General features: G+C 28.1%; 1 protein-coding gene across 1 annotated transcript; it reads right to left on the reverse strand.

The window, feature by feature from the left end:
• Window positions 1–268: 268 nt before the first annotated feature.
• On the reverse strand, window positions 269–2612 carry LOC129964125 (cleavage and polyadenylation specificity factor 73-like). Its single transcript, XM_056078814.1, has one exon. It carries the CDS (start codon window positions 2580–2582, stop codon window positions 474–476), a length of 2109 nt encoding a protein of 702 aa, XP_055934789.1. The 5' UTR covers window positions 2583–2612; the 3' UTR covers window positions 269–473.
• Window positions 2613–16142: the final 13530 nt, after the last annotated feature.

The following is a 16142-nucleotide window of genomic DNA, read 5'->3' on the forward strand; positions in this document are numbered from 1 at the left end:
AAATATAAATTATTAATGTTCAAAGTTTAAATAAATAATTTATTCCTAGCTGAAAAAAAAAAAAAAGAATCATTACGTGAAAAAAATAAGATAGGAAAAGTAATACATATATATTATTAAACACTAAATTAAAACATACAAGGATCAAAATCTATAAAATTTCAAACATTTTTTCTTTGAATATGTAAAATTTACATTACATGATAAAACAATTTACTGTGACTTTTATACAAAAGTAGCAAAACAAGAAAGAAAAAAATATTTTTATTGAATATTTAAACAAGACAATACAAAAATGGGACATGTTATTTTACTTGGTGATGAGTGTGAACATATTTAGACAATTTTCCAATAGAAATAATTTTTAGAAAATTAAATCATATAAAAAATTGTATACAGTATTAATGTGATTTCAAATGTCTTTTAACCAGAAATTCCAAAATATTTTACAGAAAAATATCAGCTGAGAAATTTTACACTTCAGCTGCTTCAGCCAGATGATCTATAGTCATCTTTTGAGGTATTAAACAAGTATAAAGTTTATTAACAGCTGTTGTTACCATCTGCTGTAATGTTTCATCTTCTTCACATTTCACCTCAAGAGTCCGTACATTAACCTCTGCACTTTTATTATTAACGATCACAGTCAATTTCTCACCTCGAACAATTTTACTTACTGCATCTTCTCCAAACATTTCAGCCAGCAACTCCATCAAACACTCAGTAAAATGCATCTTATCTACTTTCACAATTGGTGGAAGTGTTTTGACTGTCATGTCTGACTTTTCTGCTTTTAGGATGGCTGCAACAACTGCATCCGCATACATATCATTGATAGGGCTGGCAGTCCATTCCATAATAACTGCTGTAGCTTCTTGAAAGATAGTTATTGTATCAAATACCAGCAGTATCATCTTACCACCAAACTTTTTATAATCAGGAATAATCTTAGCATCTCCAGAAATTTGATTAAGGAAGAAGTGAAGCACCTGTAAAGTACCAGAGTATGGTACACTAAGACGCTGACTTACAGTACTCATTACCATATCGGTGTATTTAGAAAGATCAGATGGAGCCAATAAATGATAGCTGAAATTTCTCTTTACTAACACCCCAGATAATGAGCGACCAGCAATGGGTGGTTTAACAGCAAGCGAGCCCATTACTTTTGTAGTTTTTTCACCTCTAAAATATAGTTCAACAGCTTGAGCATTCCGTGGATTGTAAACCTCAATATGAACATCTGGATCATCCTCATATTCTCTAATAATAGCAGCTTTAAGACGTCCCATTTCATTTTGTTCACCATGAACAAGAACTATATGGGGTGGTTTTAAGATTCTAATGAATTCACTGGTTTGTTGATAATCAGTATGAGCTGAAAATGATATATAGTCCACAGACATTTTGAGAGGCAGTTTTTGGCCAGTCATAGTAGCAATTTCTTCTGGTTCTGAAAGAATATGTTTTGCCAAGGTTCCTTCAACACAATAACCAGCAATTATTACACCATTTTTTGAGTCTGTGCACCAACTTTCAAAAAGTTCACGAGATAAACCACTCTGCATCATACCTGGACTTGCCATCACAACACAAGGCCCAATATCATCAAAATGATCAATGCTTTTCAAATTAGAAATGTGTTTAAACACAAATGGGTTATTAATAGCTATCTGTCTACGAATTTTCTCATTCATAGCATTTATGTATGTTTGATATACTGCCATGCATTTTTTAGCCAATGAAGATGCATAATAAATAGGAATATCATGCAATTCAGGATGATTTGACCAATATTCATCTAAGATTAACAATAACTCTTGAGCTCTGCCGAGAGCAAACACAGGGATAAGACATCTTCCTCCACGGTTTACAATATCATGAACAAGGCCAGTAAAACGTGCTTCTCGCTCATCCCTTTTCTCATGAATATGAGTACCATAAGTAGATTCTATGATAAGAACATCAGGTTGAAGGGTTGGTATTTCTGCTGCCATCAGATGCCGGTCTTCTTGTCTAGAAAAATCTCCAGTATATAAAACTTTCACACCCGCTATTTCAAGCATAAACATAGCAGCACCAAGTACATGCCCTGCATTATAACACCAAAATCGCACTCCATTAACTTCTTTTTCTTCATGAAAATTGATAGTTTCAATTTTTTCCATACTAGCTTCTAAATCTGTTTCGGTATACAACATTTGTTCTGTACCGATATTGCTAACTTTGATGTAATCAGCTAGCAAGTAACGGTATATAGCTTTTGTAGCATGAGTCATGAAACATCGGCCCTTGAAAGGGGTTTTAAGTAAAAACCATGGCAATGCTCCACAATGATCTAAATGGAAATGACTTATCAACAGTAGATCTATTTCGTCTGCTTCAATATTGTCAACGAAAGGTAATGCATCGATACCAGACAAGCCTGGATGGATACCACAATCAAGCATAATTTTTTTCCCTTTGAATTCTAAAGTTATGCATGAACGACCTACTTCTTGACCAGCACCTAGAGGTTTAATAACTAAAAGATCAGTTTCCTCAGGTGGAATTTGGCCATCAATTTTCTTTTTAGCCGCCATTATTAAATTGTTTACACGACGGATGCCGATAAAATGAATTGATGCCAATTTCAAATACAAAAGATCAGGAAATATTTTTTGTGACTTGAGCTAAGGTTTAGAAAAAAAAAATATATAAAAACACGTATAAACTGAAGATTTTCTGTCTCTAACAGGCAATTTGTGGGTGTAAAAATGAAAGATAATATTTAAATCAGGATATCTTTTTCTAAAATATAATCTCGTCCTTTTTGAAACTACTTTTTATGTAATTATTGCTATTGACAAACAATCAAAACAATGAAATAAACGTGCAAACAAATTTTATAAAATGATAGATAATATCATGGAATGGAAATTAATTTTTTTTTATGCAGTTTTAAATTATAGAAATAAAATTCACAAATTCTAAAAATGATATCATTTGCGAAGAAACCGTCATGTAAAATCTATTTTGTTTTGTTCGGTCCACAATTTGAATATAGTATATCTGTGCATATTTTGTATTAAATCTTTAGTTTTAAAATTTAAAATTTTTTTCATAAGCTAGCAAAAATATTCGTCGATTTCAGCTATTAATGTTTCGTTGATTGTTGTACCTAGACTTGAGCTTTTTCTTGTAATATTGAACGAAATCTGAAGGCATTTTTTTTTTTTTTTAATGATGATATTATTTTGTTAAGTTTTTATTTTTAAAGCTTTCCAATGATTTAGCATCCTGGATTTTTTCAAAATCATATTAAATGATTATGAGGTCATTTCTTTACTTATTTTTATACTTGATGGAAGATAGTGGTGATGAAACTTTACTCAAAGTTGTCGAAATTATTTCTACAAATGTTTTGCTTATTTTTTCATGTTTACTATTGTTATATTAGATTTGTTGTTCTTTCTAATAATAATCAGCAGTTCTGTAACGATTAAAAAATAAAAAGGAAACAGCAGATTGTTGAAATTTTTTAAGTGATATTTTGCTTAATATTTTCTTAGCCAGGCTTTTTATTCTATGCAAAAAATATATTGTTGCTTTTGAGCTTAACTTAAATTCAGTAAATATTAATAAGATTTTGAATTTAATATTTGGCTAACTTTTTTATATTAAATATTTTAATCATAAAATGCTGAATCCAGTAAGAATGCGTGCTATTATTATTAAAGTGATATTATTGAAAGCAGTTATAAAATAATCTGTTCTACACCTGGCAGTGCATAAATTTTAATAAATATATTTTACCTTTCTAGGAATTCATTGGAATATTATATATACTTTAACATGTATATAAGTCTGGAGAACTGGAATTTTACAAAAGAAATAATTGACGCTTGCCTAATAATATCTAGCTGCTCTGCAGGACTGTTATTATTGTTCCATAGTGATAAAATAAAAATGAATCTGTGTATTACTTCCCAAGGAAATGTATGCAATCTGATTTTTCTTAAGAGAAGGAAGAAATTTTTCTATACTTATATATTAGCGGCCAGCTGCATGCCATTGTTGAACATTGGTTATGAAAAAGCCTATTAGTATGCAATCTTTGCTGATTGAACTCTGGCATATGGTAAATAAACAAGTGTCGAATTTTGTACTGTTCTTTTCTAAATGAAATATATAAAAATTTACTAGTGCTGTCAGAAAATTTAAATCATCATCCATCCGTCAAAAAAACTTTTCTAAAAATGCTATTTTAAAATCTGCAATTTATTCAAACTAACAATGGAAGATATAATTAAAAAAAATGTCCTTATAATCATAGATTAAATATTTGTTCCTATCCTTCAAATATCAAACTGAAAAGTTTTCTTACCTTTCATTTACGATAATGCTACTTGTAATTCAACTACAAAATGATTTCTTGAGAAACAACTCTTGAAAGTATGATCTGTTTATGAGTTTGAAGCATTTATTTGGAGTTCTAAAGTTTATATAGTTTTAAATAAAATTAAAAATGCATTTCAAAAATTTCTAGAAGTTTTTCCTTAATGTCTTTACTTTGATAGATGACTTGTTTTATCCCTATATTAAGCACAGGCAAATGTTTCTATTATTTATTAATATTTATATATTTGTCAAGTCTATTGATCTAAAGAAGAAACAAGATTTTGCTGTTTTATTCTCTGATGACTCTTAATTAAGGTAAAATTTTAATATTTGCTTATTCATTTTTAATTTTTTCTGCTCTAAAAAGTTTTTTGGTGTCAAGTCAGATGGAGAGCAGTGGATACCTTGTTACTTATATAATTTTTCCCATTATCATATATCAGGTTAGTATATTTTTCATAAATAAATTTTATTATTCTTATTAATACTGAATTTTTCATTTAAAGGTTGTTAATTGAAATATGAATGATGATATAAATAAATTAGTTAATTTCCCTTAAAATTGTTTCACCAAATAGGTTTGCATATCTTTTTATAAGATCTTTGGAATGTTTCTTTATATTTTTAGCAATTTCCTGTAATTCATATTTGCTTATCTTTTTTTCTTCAAACTTTTGAATATGAAAAATAGACAAAAGAAAGATCTAATGTCTTTAGAATAAAGGACGGCTGCCATGTTGTTGCTGCTAATGCAATCAATATATTTTCTCTCTCGTTCAAAGATGTTCAGTTATATGTAAACTTATCAAATATGGTATTTTATTTTAAGTATGTTTAAGAATTACCATTTGTTAAATTTTGATTCATGCAGTTCAGAGCACTTGATAATGAATTTGGAGGGTGGACTGATTGCAAGAACTTATACTGTTTCTACTATTGAATTATAAATTAAATATTAAAATATAGAAAATAACTGAAATAAAAAATATATATTTTTTAGTGCACTATTTAAAGTTTTTTTTTAATTGTTTATGTCAAAATTACTTTTTTTTACTGATGTTTATTATTACATACTTAAATCATAATTTTTGATGAAAAGAGATTGCATTTGAGATTTTAATAAAATAATCAGCAATATTTGCAGCTAACAATGTATGTACAGAATAAATAAATTTTATTGAAAAAGAATAAATTTTCAGCATCCTTTTTGTTATTGTATTAGATGTTTAATAATATTCCATTTCATTTTGTGAATTTATTTTAAAATTTCCACTTTTATCTCTCTTTTTTTTTTAAATAATTTTAGCAAGATTCTTTCTTTTTTTCTCTCTCTGTGTATGAGATGATATAAATTCATTTTTTTTATTGTTTGTAAATATGCTACTTATTTTTTCTGCATTTCTCTTAATCATTTTGAACTGTTTTTTTTTTAACATTTTAAAACATTTTTTTGTTGAATTTGCATTCATTTTAATAATATTATTAAATAATTGATCACCAAAAGAAGCAGCAAATACGTTTTTAATCATCATAGCTATGATTATAATGTAAAGATTTTGCTAACATATTAAATGATACCTGATTTTAAAATTTCCACAAAAATTTAAATCTGGTTTTATAGAGATAAAATTTTTCTGTTTTTTAACATATAGCATAACTAGCTATCTATAAGATCATGGAAAATACAACTTTCTCTGTTTATCTGCAATTTCAATAATTCAATGAAGGTAAGGATTCTCATATAGTGTTCATTATTTTTTTTACTATTTTGTATATGGGTAAATAAAGACAGATTCACTGAACATAATGCTTGACTGAAATTTATTTAGTGTTTTTTATTTCACTTAAATATTTGATAACAAAAAAAGTATCTGAGCAAATATATACTTTGCCAAGTAATTATGGATAAAAATTTAGCCTAATTCCTATTAATAATTTGCAACATTCATATTGAAATAGTAATGATTAGTTTATTCTATAAAAGTAGCTTGCATCAAATAATAACCAGATTAACCCTTTCTAGGTTCATGGGAAGTATGCTTCCCATCAAATTTATCAATCTTTGTATGAATTTATGTAGGTTGGCATCAATTCTGACAAATTTTGTTAGAAAGACAGAAACTTAAATGCTTCAGTTCTTTATCTTACACAAAATGTGTCCCGATTTGTTACTCAATTATTAATTGACCTACCAAATTTATTAATTAATCAAATTAAATTTATCTAATAAGCTAAATGAATCTCTTTTCTTATTCTAATTTCAAGCCTAAAAATATTTTAACATAATATGACTAGAAAAAAATGGCCCTTTAAAGGGTTAAAGAGGGAATGTAAATCTAGTGTCATATAATTTCTTCTAATTTTATAATCTCAAAAAACATGCATGGTACTCCTCAGAAGACAATGAATGCTAAATTTGCTAGGTTCAATTTTGCTTCCCTCCACCACAGATTTTTTAAAAATTTCTTAGCATATTTTTTTGTCATTGTTTTAACCAGGTATGATACCTGAAAACTTTCCACTTATGTTTAACTACAAAAGTATAAAATAATAACTCTTCCTTTCCTTAAAAATATAAAAAGAAAGGGGGAACCTTGCATCAGCATGGAATATGCCTCCCCAGTTTTCAATATGTCTTCTTATTAACTATGTTATGTTCTAGTAATTGAATTAAAAGAATTATTGTGCATGAGATTATGAACTTCTATCAAATTTTATTTATCCTTAACTTGATAAATAAGATTGCTCTTATAAATTATTCTTTGTAATTCTCTTCTCTGATAGATTTAATACCATTACTTAAACTATAACAGCCCATATTTGATATATTTAAAGGGGGTACTAATTGTGTACATAGATATATATATTTTATTAATTTGTTAATTTAAAAATGCCGTTAACACTAAGAAAATTATGACGGAAATTACTGAATGGCTTATGGTCAACAATTAAGACTTACAGGACTAATACTGAAATGGTACTAAAACTAGTTTTTATAAACTCTTTGAGCTTAGAAAATATATCATTTGATACAAAAATCAATTTTAAAAAATAAATTTGAGATTTCTTTGCACCAAGACCACTATAAATTTATGTTTGTGGTAACTGTAAGTAGCTTCTGATTAGGCAACAACTATAAAGGCTGAGAACTGAATTTCCGTGGTAAATCGTGAATGAGGATTATATTTCGACTTTTGGAAATGTAAACATTTTAAGTACAGGTAATAATTTTTCTCACTTTTTCTTTTTTTCATGCTATTATTTCTTTATATTTCCCACTTTCCTTCTGGCTCCTTCAAACTCTATTGAATAAAAATATGTTAGTACATTAAAAAAAAGAAAAGTCAAAAATAGATAAGTTTCAGCCCCCGAAAGTATTTCACTAAGATTTGTATGAAATATTCTAAAATTAGTTAAATTTTAAAACCTCCGAATATTTTTGCGAATGAGCTTCATATCTTTGTTTAAATAGTAATAATTGATGAGAAACAAAATAGTATTACTGATTTGTATTTAAACATTTTATTATATATTTTTGAAATTAAAAAAAAAAAAATTGTTTCATCTGAGGATTCTAAAAAAGATGACTGTATAAATAATTTGATTAATCATAATTGCAGCAATTTTTGGCTATTTGATTTCACTTTAATTATTATATTTTTAGATACTTTGGTTTTCTTGCCCTGATCCCTAAAATAAGATGAAATTGTATGATATTTTCCGTCTATTATACATTTTAGATTATACTAAAAAATATATTTATGCTATTGATAGATTTTTTTCCTTCACTCAGATAGTTATTTCCTTTTAAGATATTTTCTATGTGTCAACCTCTCAGATAAGTTAAAATCGAATAATATCATTGTTGAAAACGAGATGAAAAGAAATAGCTTTCAATATTATCAAAAGATGGCAGCACGCAACTTTCTTTTTCGAAATGTAAAATACATTGAGGCCAGCGATTGATTTCCGACCAGGCAACAATTTAAAATTGTTGAAGTGAGGGAAGAGGTGCAAACAGGTTTATTAATGAATATTATTATCCAAGTAGTTACTTGTGTGAAATACAAATTCATGAATTATTAAAATCATTATTGAATAAATTAGTGTATTATTATTATTATTTTATTTATAATTTTTAATGTTGCATTTGTCTGAAATTTATTATTTCTTTATAATCTATAATAATAAATAAAGGATTTTATTTATAAATAAAGAAACTATTAATTTATTGTTATTATTAATAATTAATTATTTTTATTTTAATTAAATTTTTCTTTAAATATCCATATATATATATATATATATATATATATATATATATATATATATATATATATATATATATATATATATATATATTCTCATAAAGTTATTAAAATAGAAAATTATATTAAAATAAATCATTAATATGTTGAGTAAGTTAAAAATTCATTGAAATGTGAACTTAAGTTGACTAGTTATTAAAAATGGGGCTTCATAATCTGTACGGCCTGGAGTCGTGAAATTCCGAAATTCATCAAAGATAAAACCTTGATTTTTTTCTCTCAGGATTTTCTTATGCAAGGGTTTCCGATAGGATAGGATTTTTAAGTAGGCAATTGCCAAGAAGCCACATAACTAGGAGGGGCGGGGGGCACACGCTCGCAAGATACCTTGGGGTATTTTAAAATTTATTCAATTTTTTAATTTTATTTAATTATAAAGGCCGTGTTATCTAACTTTTTCAAAATAAAAGCAAGTACTGTTTCATTAATTTTACATCATTATTCTAGTAATAATCCTAATTAATTAATATTAGCAAATTTTTTTATGCTATTTTGTAATTTTAAAGAAATATGGTGTCTTAAAATTTTTTAAGGGCTATTATCGATCCTATTATATTACCATAATCTGAGAATCTTTTGAAAAAGAAATACAATGTTAGTTATTTTTACATAAGAGCAATACTTCATTTTTTAATTGTAACTAATAGCCTCATCAAAATGCTTTTTTTTTTCAGGTGAATAATATTAAAATAAATATAAAATATTTAAAGGAGCTTCAACTTTTTAATCCGAAATATCAGAACGTAAAATTTATTCATAATTATAAAAATGATAACGTACACGCAAAAAAAAGTATTTAATACCAACGCAATGTGCATGTATATAAATGCAAAAATGAAAAATATTGTGACAAAATATACTTAAAGATAATTTTAAAAAATAAGTTAAAATTAGAGATAAAGATTTAACGGAAATTGTTATCACTAAAAAATCAAATATTTTGAATTTTAAACTGATGTAAAAATATTTTTTATGTAGTAAGATAGATGCCTTATAGTTATGAAAAATATTAAATAAACTTCATATGAAAATAACATTATATAAAATATGGATAAAAACTTAGTTAAAAATCCAATCACAATTTTGAACAACCCTTTATTTGTGAGCAAATGATACCGAAGAAGTAACTACGTGCCCATATTTAGTAACCCTAGGTTCAATGGTATGGCCTGCAAAGTCCTTTGAAAGATACTGATATGATTCAGAAAGCTACATGTAATTTCTAGTTCGATGCCATCCAATAAATATTGTTGTATTGTAAAATAAATAAATAAATGTTGAAGATATAAAATACTGAAGGCATGACTGCTTATCATGATCATTATGAGCAAAACTGTGACTATAGCTTTTAACAAGAAATCGCCTACTAAATTCGCTTTGAGAGAAGTGAACTGTGACTATAGCTATAGTGGATTAATCAACTTGAAAAAAATGTTAATGAAAATTATAGTAACGTATATTTATCTAGTACATTTACTTTCTTTCTTTTGTTAGTGCTTATGTTTATGTGGTAAGAAGTTTTTATTTATAAAGTCCAAATATTTTAAGCAATTTTGATTTTTTTCAAGTTGTTGCAATTACATTATTCTGTCTTCTCTTTTGGATAATAGATGGCAATGCCTGATTAGGTACGCATCCCATACTGCCTTGCGATTGTAAATATGAGATGTGGTGCTGGTCTGTTAAGGTATACGCGCATTTATGTCTTGTCTTATCTTCATGTTTTGAGTGAAATATGATCATTAAAGTAATGTTCTCGAAAGCATTAATCCTCTTGCTTCCATTGCACGGATCATAATGATCTTCATTCCACCACAAAGTTAGGAAAATATCAGCAGTATTTTTATCATTTTTATTTTGCAAAACAATTTAGTTCCAGTTATTTCAAACCATAAATGTAATTTCGGAATATTATATAAATTCTTTTAATACCTTAAATTTTTACAAAGTCTTTCAAGTCATAGAATTATTTTTACTTCCACTTTTTTATTTTATTTAATAATTTTATCTTTAATAATAGGTGAAATTAAAACATAAAGCAAGATTAACATACTTATATCTTAGTTTGAATCGCACTTCAAAGTAAATGAAATTCTAAAATTAGCACTTCTAAAAATTGGATTGCATTTATTACATTCAGTGTATTGATAATAAAAATGATGCAAGAAATCATTATGGAGTTTGTAATGGAAAATATAAAGTTAAACTCTTCCGAGTTCAACCTTTGTTGTCCACACCGCACTTTGTCATGGCGTGATCTGTTTTATTACAAAACTGTTCCGGCGATTGTTTGTTCGATGTTAATAAAAAAAAAGAGCAGCAAAACACTTCTGGAGTTTGGCGATCACCTGTGTAATGACGTCAGGTTAGATTACAACCAGTTATGAGTAAAAGTTGGGCCATCAGAAAACCAGAATACTTCTTGATGAATTCGTCAGGCGATTTCTAGGAATAAGTGACGTCACGCAACATATGGTTGCCGTAGGAAAAGTTACGCACGGTTGCCTACTATTAATTATATTGTTGGCGTGCTTTCGGTGTCTTCAGGTAGAATACCCAATAAGCAAGAATGAGAAAAAAATGACAGCCATTATACAGTGATTAAAAGTTGGAAATGTTTGGTAGATTAGACTTTCCAGCTGTTTGCTGCGCATGTCATTGTTAGATTTTATTTTTTATGCATAATTTTGAATAAAGACATAAAAAAGTTTTTATTAGTTGAGTCAGATATTTTAGATGGAATGGATTTTACCATTAATTTGTTAATTTTAAACCTACTTCAAATATAGATTTATAATAATTAAAAATAGATTTAGAACACCAACTAGCATTTTCAGCTTTTTAAATAATTATTTTTATTAGATGTAACGAGAGAAATTTGCATTTGAATAATACAAACGCAAAGAGTTTAAAAAGGAAATACATAATGATTTGCATTAGTCTCGAGGGTGTGGATAATCTCTGGCTTCCATTTAGTCTCTGACATGATTACTTTGCATGATAGTACATAAATAATGTTACACTTAATGCACTTATCATTTACAAGCCAGATTTAAGCCTGAGTTTGTGCAGTAGCTTCTGAAGGTGAAGGGCCCTGAGTACCCGAGAGCAGAAGTCTGACTTCTAGCTCATATGAAAATGACACTCACACAATCGCTTGTACAACCCCCTTTTACAGGGGGACTTCTTCACATACCTCAAAGCTAGAACACATGGGGAAGAACAACCATGCCCGAACCGGGACTCCCAAATCACGGGGAAGATACGCTACCCCTATGCCAGGAAGCCTGCACGCACATTAATAATAGATTACTCATACTTCATTATTAATTAGTGTATACTTTTACGTCATAATTAAGATTTGTATAGAAAAAGTAAACATAGATTAACAAAATGCCAGCTGCTAAAAGACTAATATCAAAGAAAGTTTTGCTTCCCATCTATTAAAACCAAAATTAGGTACAAAAATATAACTGTACTCACAAAATCACGAATCAAATTTCATGTTTTAAGTCATTCTTTCTTGGGATATCATATTTACTATTTGTGAAAGTACAGGTCCAAAGACGGTTAACGCGTTTGACGGATGTAGTTCCAAATATGATACATTATTACACTTTAAGTGTTAAATAAGAGTACCAAATTTTGTCCATCTAGCTTACTTCATTTTGTAATTAATGTATTGACTTTTGTTCGGACAGTCAAACAAGTAGACTTTCTCTGAATGGATTTCGTAAGAATTTTGATATAAATATGCAAATTTTGGGTAAAATTCCATATATTAAATTTTTACGTCTAACTCAAAGTGTTTTTGAGTTACATATTCTCAGACAAATGGACGGACAGATAAACAGACATTAATTTCGTACTTATGTGGTCTGAAGCATAGAGATTCATTAAAATCTCGAGTCCCATTATTTTGACTCTTACAATGTTTTCTCTTTGTTTTCTTCGCTTATGAGAAAGAAAAGAAATCGTAAAACTGTTCATTCATAAAATTAAGGCAAATCAATTTTTACTTTCTCGTGTACGAAGTATAGTCATCGTCAAAAAGATTTAAACTCGAGATTTTGACGAATCTTTAAGTTTTAGGCCACCCTGAGCTTAAAAAACACATTTTTTGGAAATGTTCGTCTGTCTATCTGTGACAAAGATAGCTCAAAAACACTTTGATCTAGACGGAAAAAACTTGGTATAACTTTTTTACTCTAATTTTGCAGATACCTACCAAATTTTGTGTAAAATCTGTTCAGAGGAAGTCTGTCTGTCCGGCTGTTCGAATATAAGTTACCACGATAACTACAAAATGAAGAGAGCTAGATGGATAAAATTCGGAACACAGATCTAACATCTTTAGCATAGACGCCTACCAATTTTTGAGCAAAATCTAACGAGGGGTTAACCGTCTGTAGGTCTGTACTTTCAGAAACACGTAAACGTGATAACTCAAAATCGAAATGACTTGGATATATCACATTTGTTACGTGATTTTATGGCTTTAAGTGTAGTTTCATGTCAAATTCGATTTTCGAATTCTATTAATCGCCAAAATACTCCCCAGTCGCCAAAACAACAGTGTTTTGTAAATCAACAACAAGAGTAAAAATGCTGAATTCACGCCAAAGATTAATATTTCGTAACTATTTTACGCCAGTGCCATGCAAGGCATTCTCTGGGATAACATCTTTATAAGAGCGTATGCGAGAAAGTTTTAGGAAGATCACTCCCGTTGGTTTAAAAAAATTACCATAAAATAATATCTTACTTTAAGCATAAATTTTTCAAGACTCCGAAATAATTTCCTCAAAGGTTGAAGGAAGGAAACAAATTGCATCAAGTAATTATAAATCCATATGATTAAGAGTTTCGATAAATAGAGAACTTTGAAGACATATTTAAAAAAAAAAAAATTGCTCATATTATCACTTCTGGTATTTTCTAAACATGAACATTTTTTTTCTCTTCTAATGGTAATTATATCTTAACCATAAAGACATTTCTAATCGATTTTTAAGTATTTTGATATCAAATATTTAACAGAAATAAATAAAATCGGAATGTTGCCAGGTTCTACATATATTGTAAGGGATAAAACACTCGATATGCTATGTTGATTCTTTAAAATATTTTAAGTTTTAAAGAAAAGAATGGTCAAATTATATGTTTAAAATGTATGAAAAATGCAATTTATTTAAATTTTTTTAATGCTTCTGATTTTCACCAGTTTATCTATAGTACTCTCAAACGTAGAGTTTCATCAAAATATCGAGTAAGAATTTTTTTGACGGTTACAATGAAATTCTCTTTGTATATTTCGAATATGCGAAAATAAAAAATGTGTATATGTTACCGTTAAAGTATATAATGCAGTTATTTCATAGAATACCTAGTTATTCCATGAAATAACTGATCGTGTCCGTTAAAGTGTGTAATATGATATTCATTTGACACTTTAACTAGTTATTCTATGAAATAACTAGGTATTCTATAAATTAACTAATGAGAGACAGTTAAAGTATAAAATAAACAATTTATCTAAAATGAAATTAAACTAATGATAGACAATTAAAATGAAAAAGAAGCAATTTATCTAATTTATGTATCGTATAAATGGTATTTATGGAAACGTACCATAAAATTATTTGTTACAACAAGGATTACTAAAATGACACTTGGAATTACAAAGAACATTATTCCTAAAACAAAAACATTTTTTGTTGACACACTGGGCTTTACACGAACATTTTTTAAATCCCTGACCAGTACCTAAACTTTGAGCTGTAGCAACCGACCGGAGCGATATTTCTACATTCGGTACTTCGATTTTAATTAATTTTTGTTCGCAGACACTGAACTGGGATCGGGAATATAATTGTTTTATGCGGCCGTTTCTTGTGCCCAATTGGAAAAATCCTTCTTCGGTTATTTTTATGATGATAGCTAAAATAGATTTGGCATCACCTTTTCCTCTGTCAACTTCAGGCACTGGGATACGGACGGTAAACCCCACAGAGGCTTAAGAATGAGATTTATCCGACATTCATTTCATCTTTTTCGCTTGAATTTCTAAACATTTTTCAGACTTTTCTCTTTCTCTTTGAACATTAAGTTCATTAAAACACAATTTGCAGATTTTCTGCTCAACTTCATCTTCTGAAACATAATCTTCAGAACAATCATCAGAAACATAATCTTCAAACAAATCTTCAGATATATGGACAGGCTCCATACATTTGAAGCAAACTATATCTTCGCTGCATTCTTTTAAAGAGATTATTTTACACTTTAACGGGCTGCAGATCGTTATTCTATGAAATAACTAGTTAAACCATGAAATACAAGAGAGTTTTACACTTTAACGGACACGATCAGTTATTTCATGGAATAACTAGGTATTCTATAAAATAACGGATTTCATACTTTATTCATATTCATATTTTAACCGTAACATATAAAAAGAAATGAACGAAAAGAATTGTTTCTTCGTTATTAATTATTTTAACATTTCTCTTTTATTCTGCCCAGTTTGCATTCCAGCCATCTTCACGCGCTTGTGATGCGACGATTGTAGATACGCCAAGAGAAAAGAAAATCCATATTATCTCATCTCATTTATTAAATTCAGTTTCTACTTCATATTTTTCTTCATCATCTATTATACACCCAAATGTACATAATTTATACTCATTATTCATCATTTTTTTTCTGTACCATATATCATGACTTTGAATTAGTAAAGACTGCGAATTCATTTGATTTAATAGAGTTAAAAGCGTGCCAAGGTCTTTTATAAACCCTAGTGTTCTTTTTTAAAAAAACTATTTTTCTTCTTCTCCATCTTCCAGCATTTTTTATCTTAATTACAAGATTTCATCTTCAGATTCCACTGTATTTCTACTTTAATACATTTATTTCCAACTGCTTTCCTTTTAATACTTCTACGGTTTTAGCTGATTTTTCTTTATCATTAGAAAAGAGTTACCATTCGCTTTCGGAATGCGTAGTTCTACTTAAACATAAAATGCAAGAAAAAAAATGTATGATGATGAAAAATTTTCTTGTTTTGAAGTTTTAATGAATATTACGTTTTGCATTTTTCTTTAAATTTTTTTTAAAAACACATTTTAGAAATTGTAAACTTGTGCATCCGTTTATATTTTAAATGAATAAAATTTTGTATAAATTCTCGTACAATGTTAAATTTTTATATTTTTTTTCTGAGCACAAATTTAACTTTCTTCATTTTTATAGGGAATTACACGATGGGGGGGGGGTACAATTCATAGACTTTTAACCCCTTCAAATATACTTGAATGCAAACAATCAAAAAGCGATTCAAACTTGTAATTCGAAACACCGTTGGATTGTATTGGACTTGATTTGTTTGTAACCTTATTGCCTTTGAAAATTTAATCTTAGTTATAGTAAAAAAAT

The sequence above is a fragment of the Argiope bruennichi genome, chromosome 3 (assembly GCF_947563725.1).
Source record: "Argiope bruennichi chromosome 3, qqArgBrue1.1, whole genome shotgun sequence".
Taxonomy (NCBI): Eukaryota; Metazoa; Arthropoda; class Arachnida; order Araneae; family Araneidae; genus Argiope; species Argiope bruennichi.

Coding starts and splice junctions, on each gene's coding strand:
- LOC129964125 (XM_056078814.1), bottom strand. CDS start 2,582: ATGGCGGCTAAAAAGAAAATTGATGGCCAAATTCCACCTGAGGAAACT.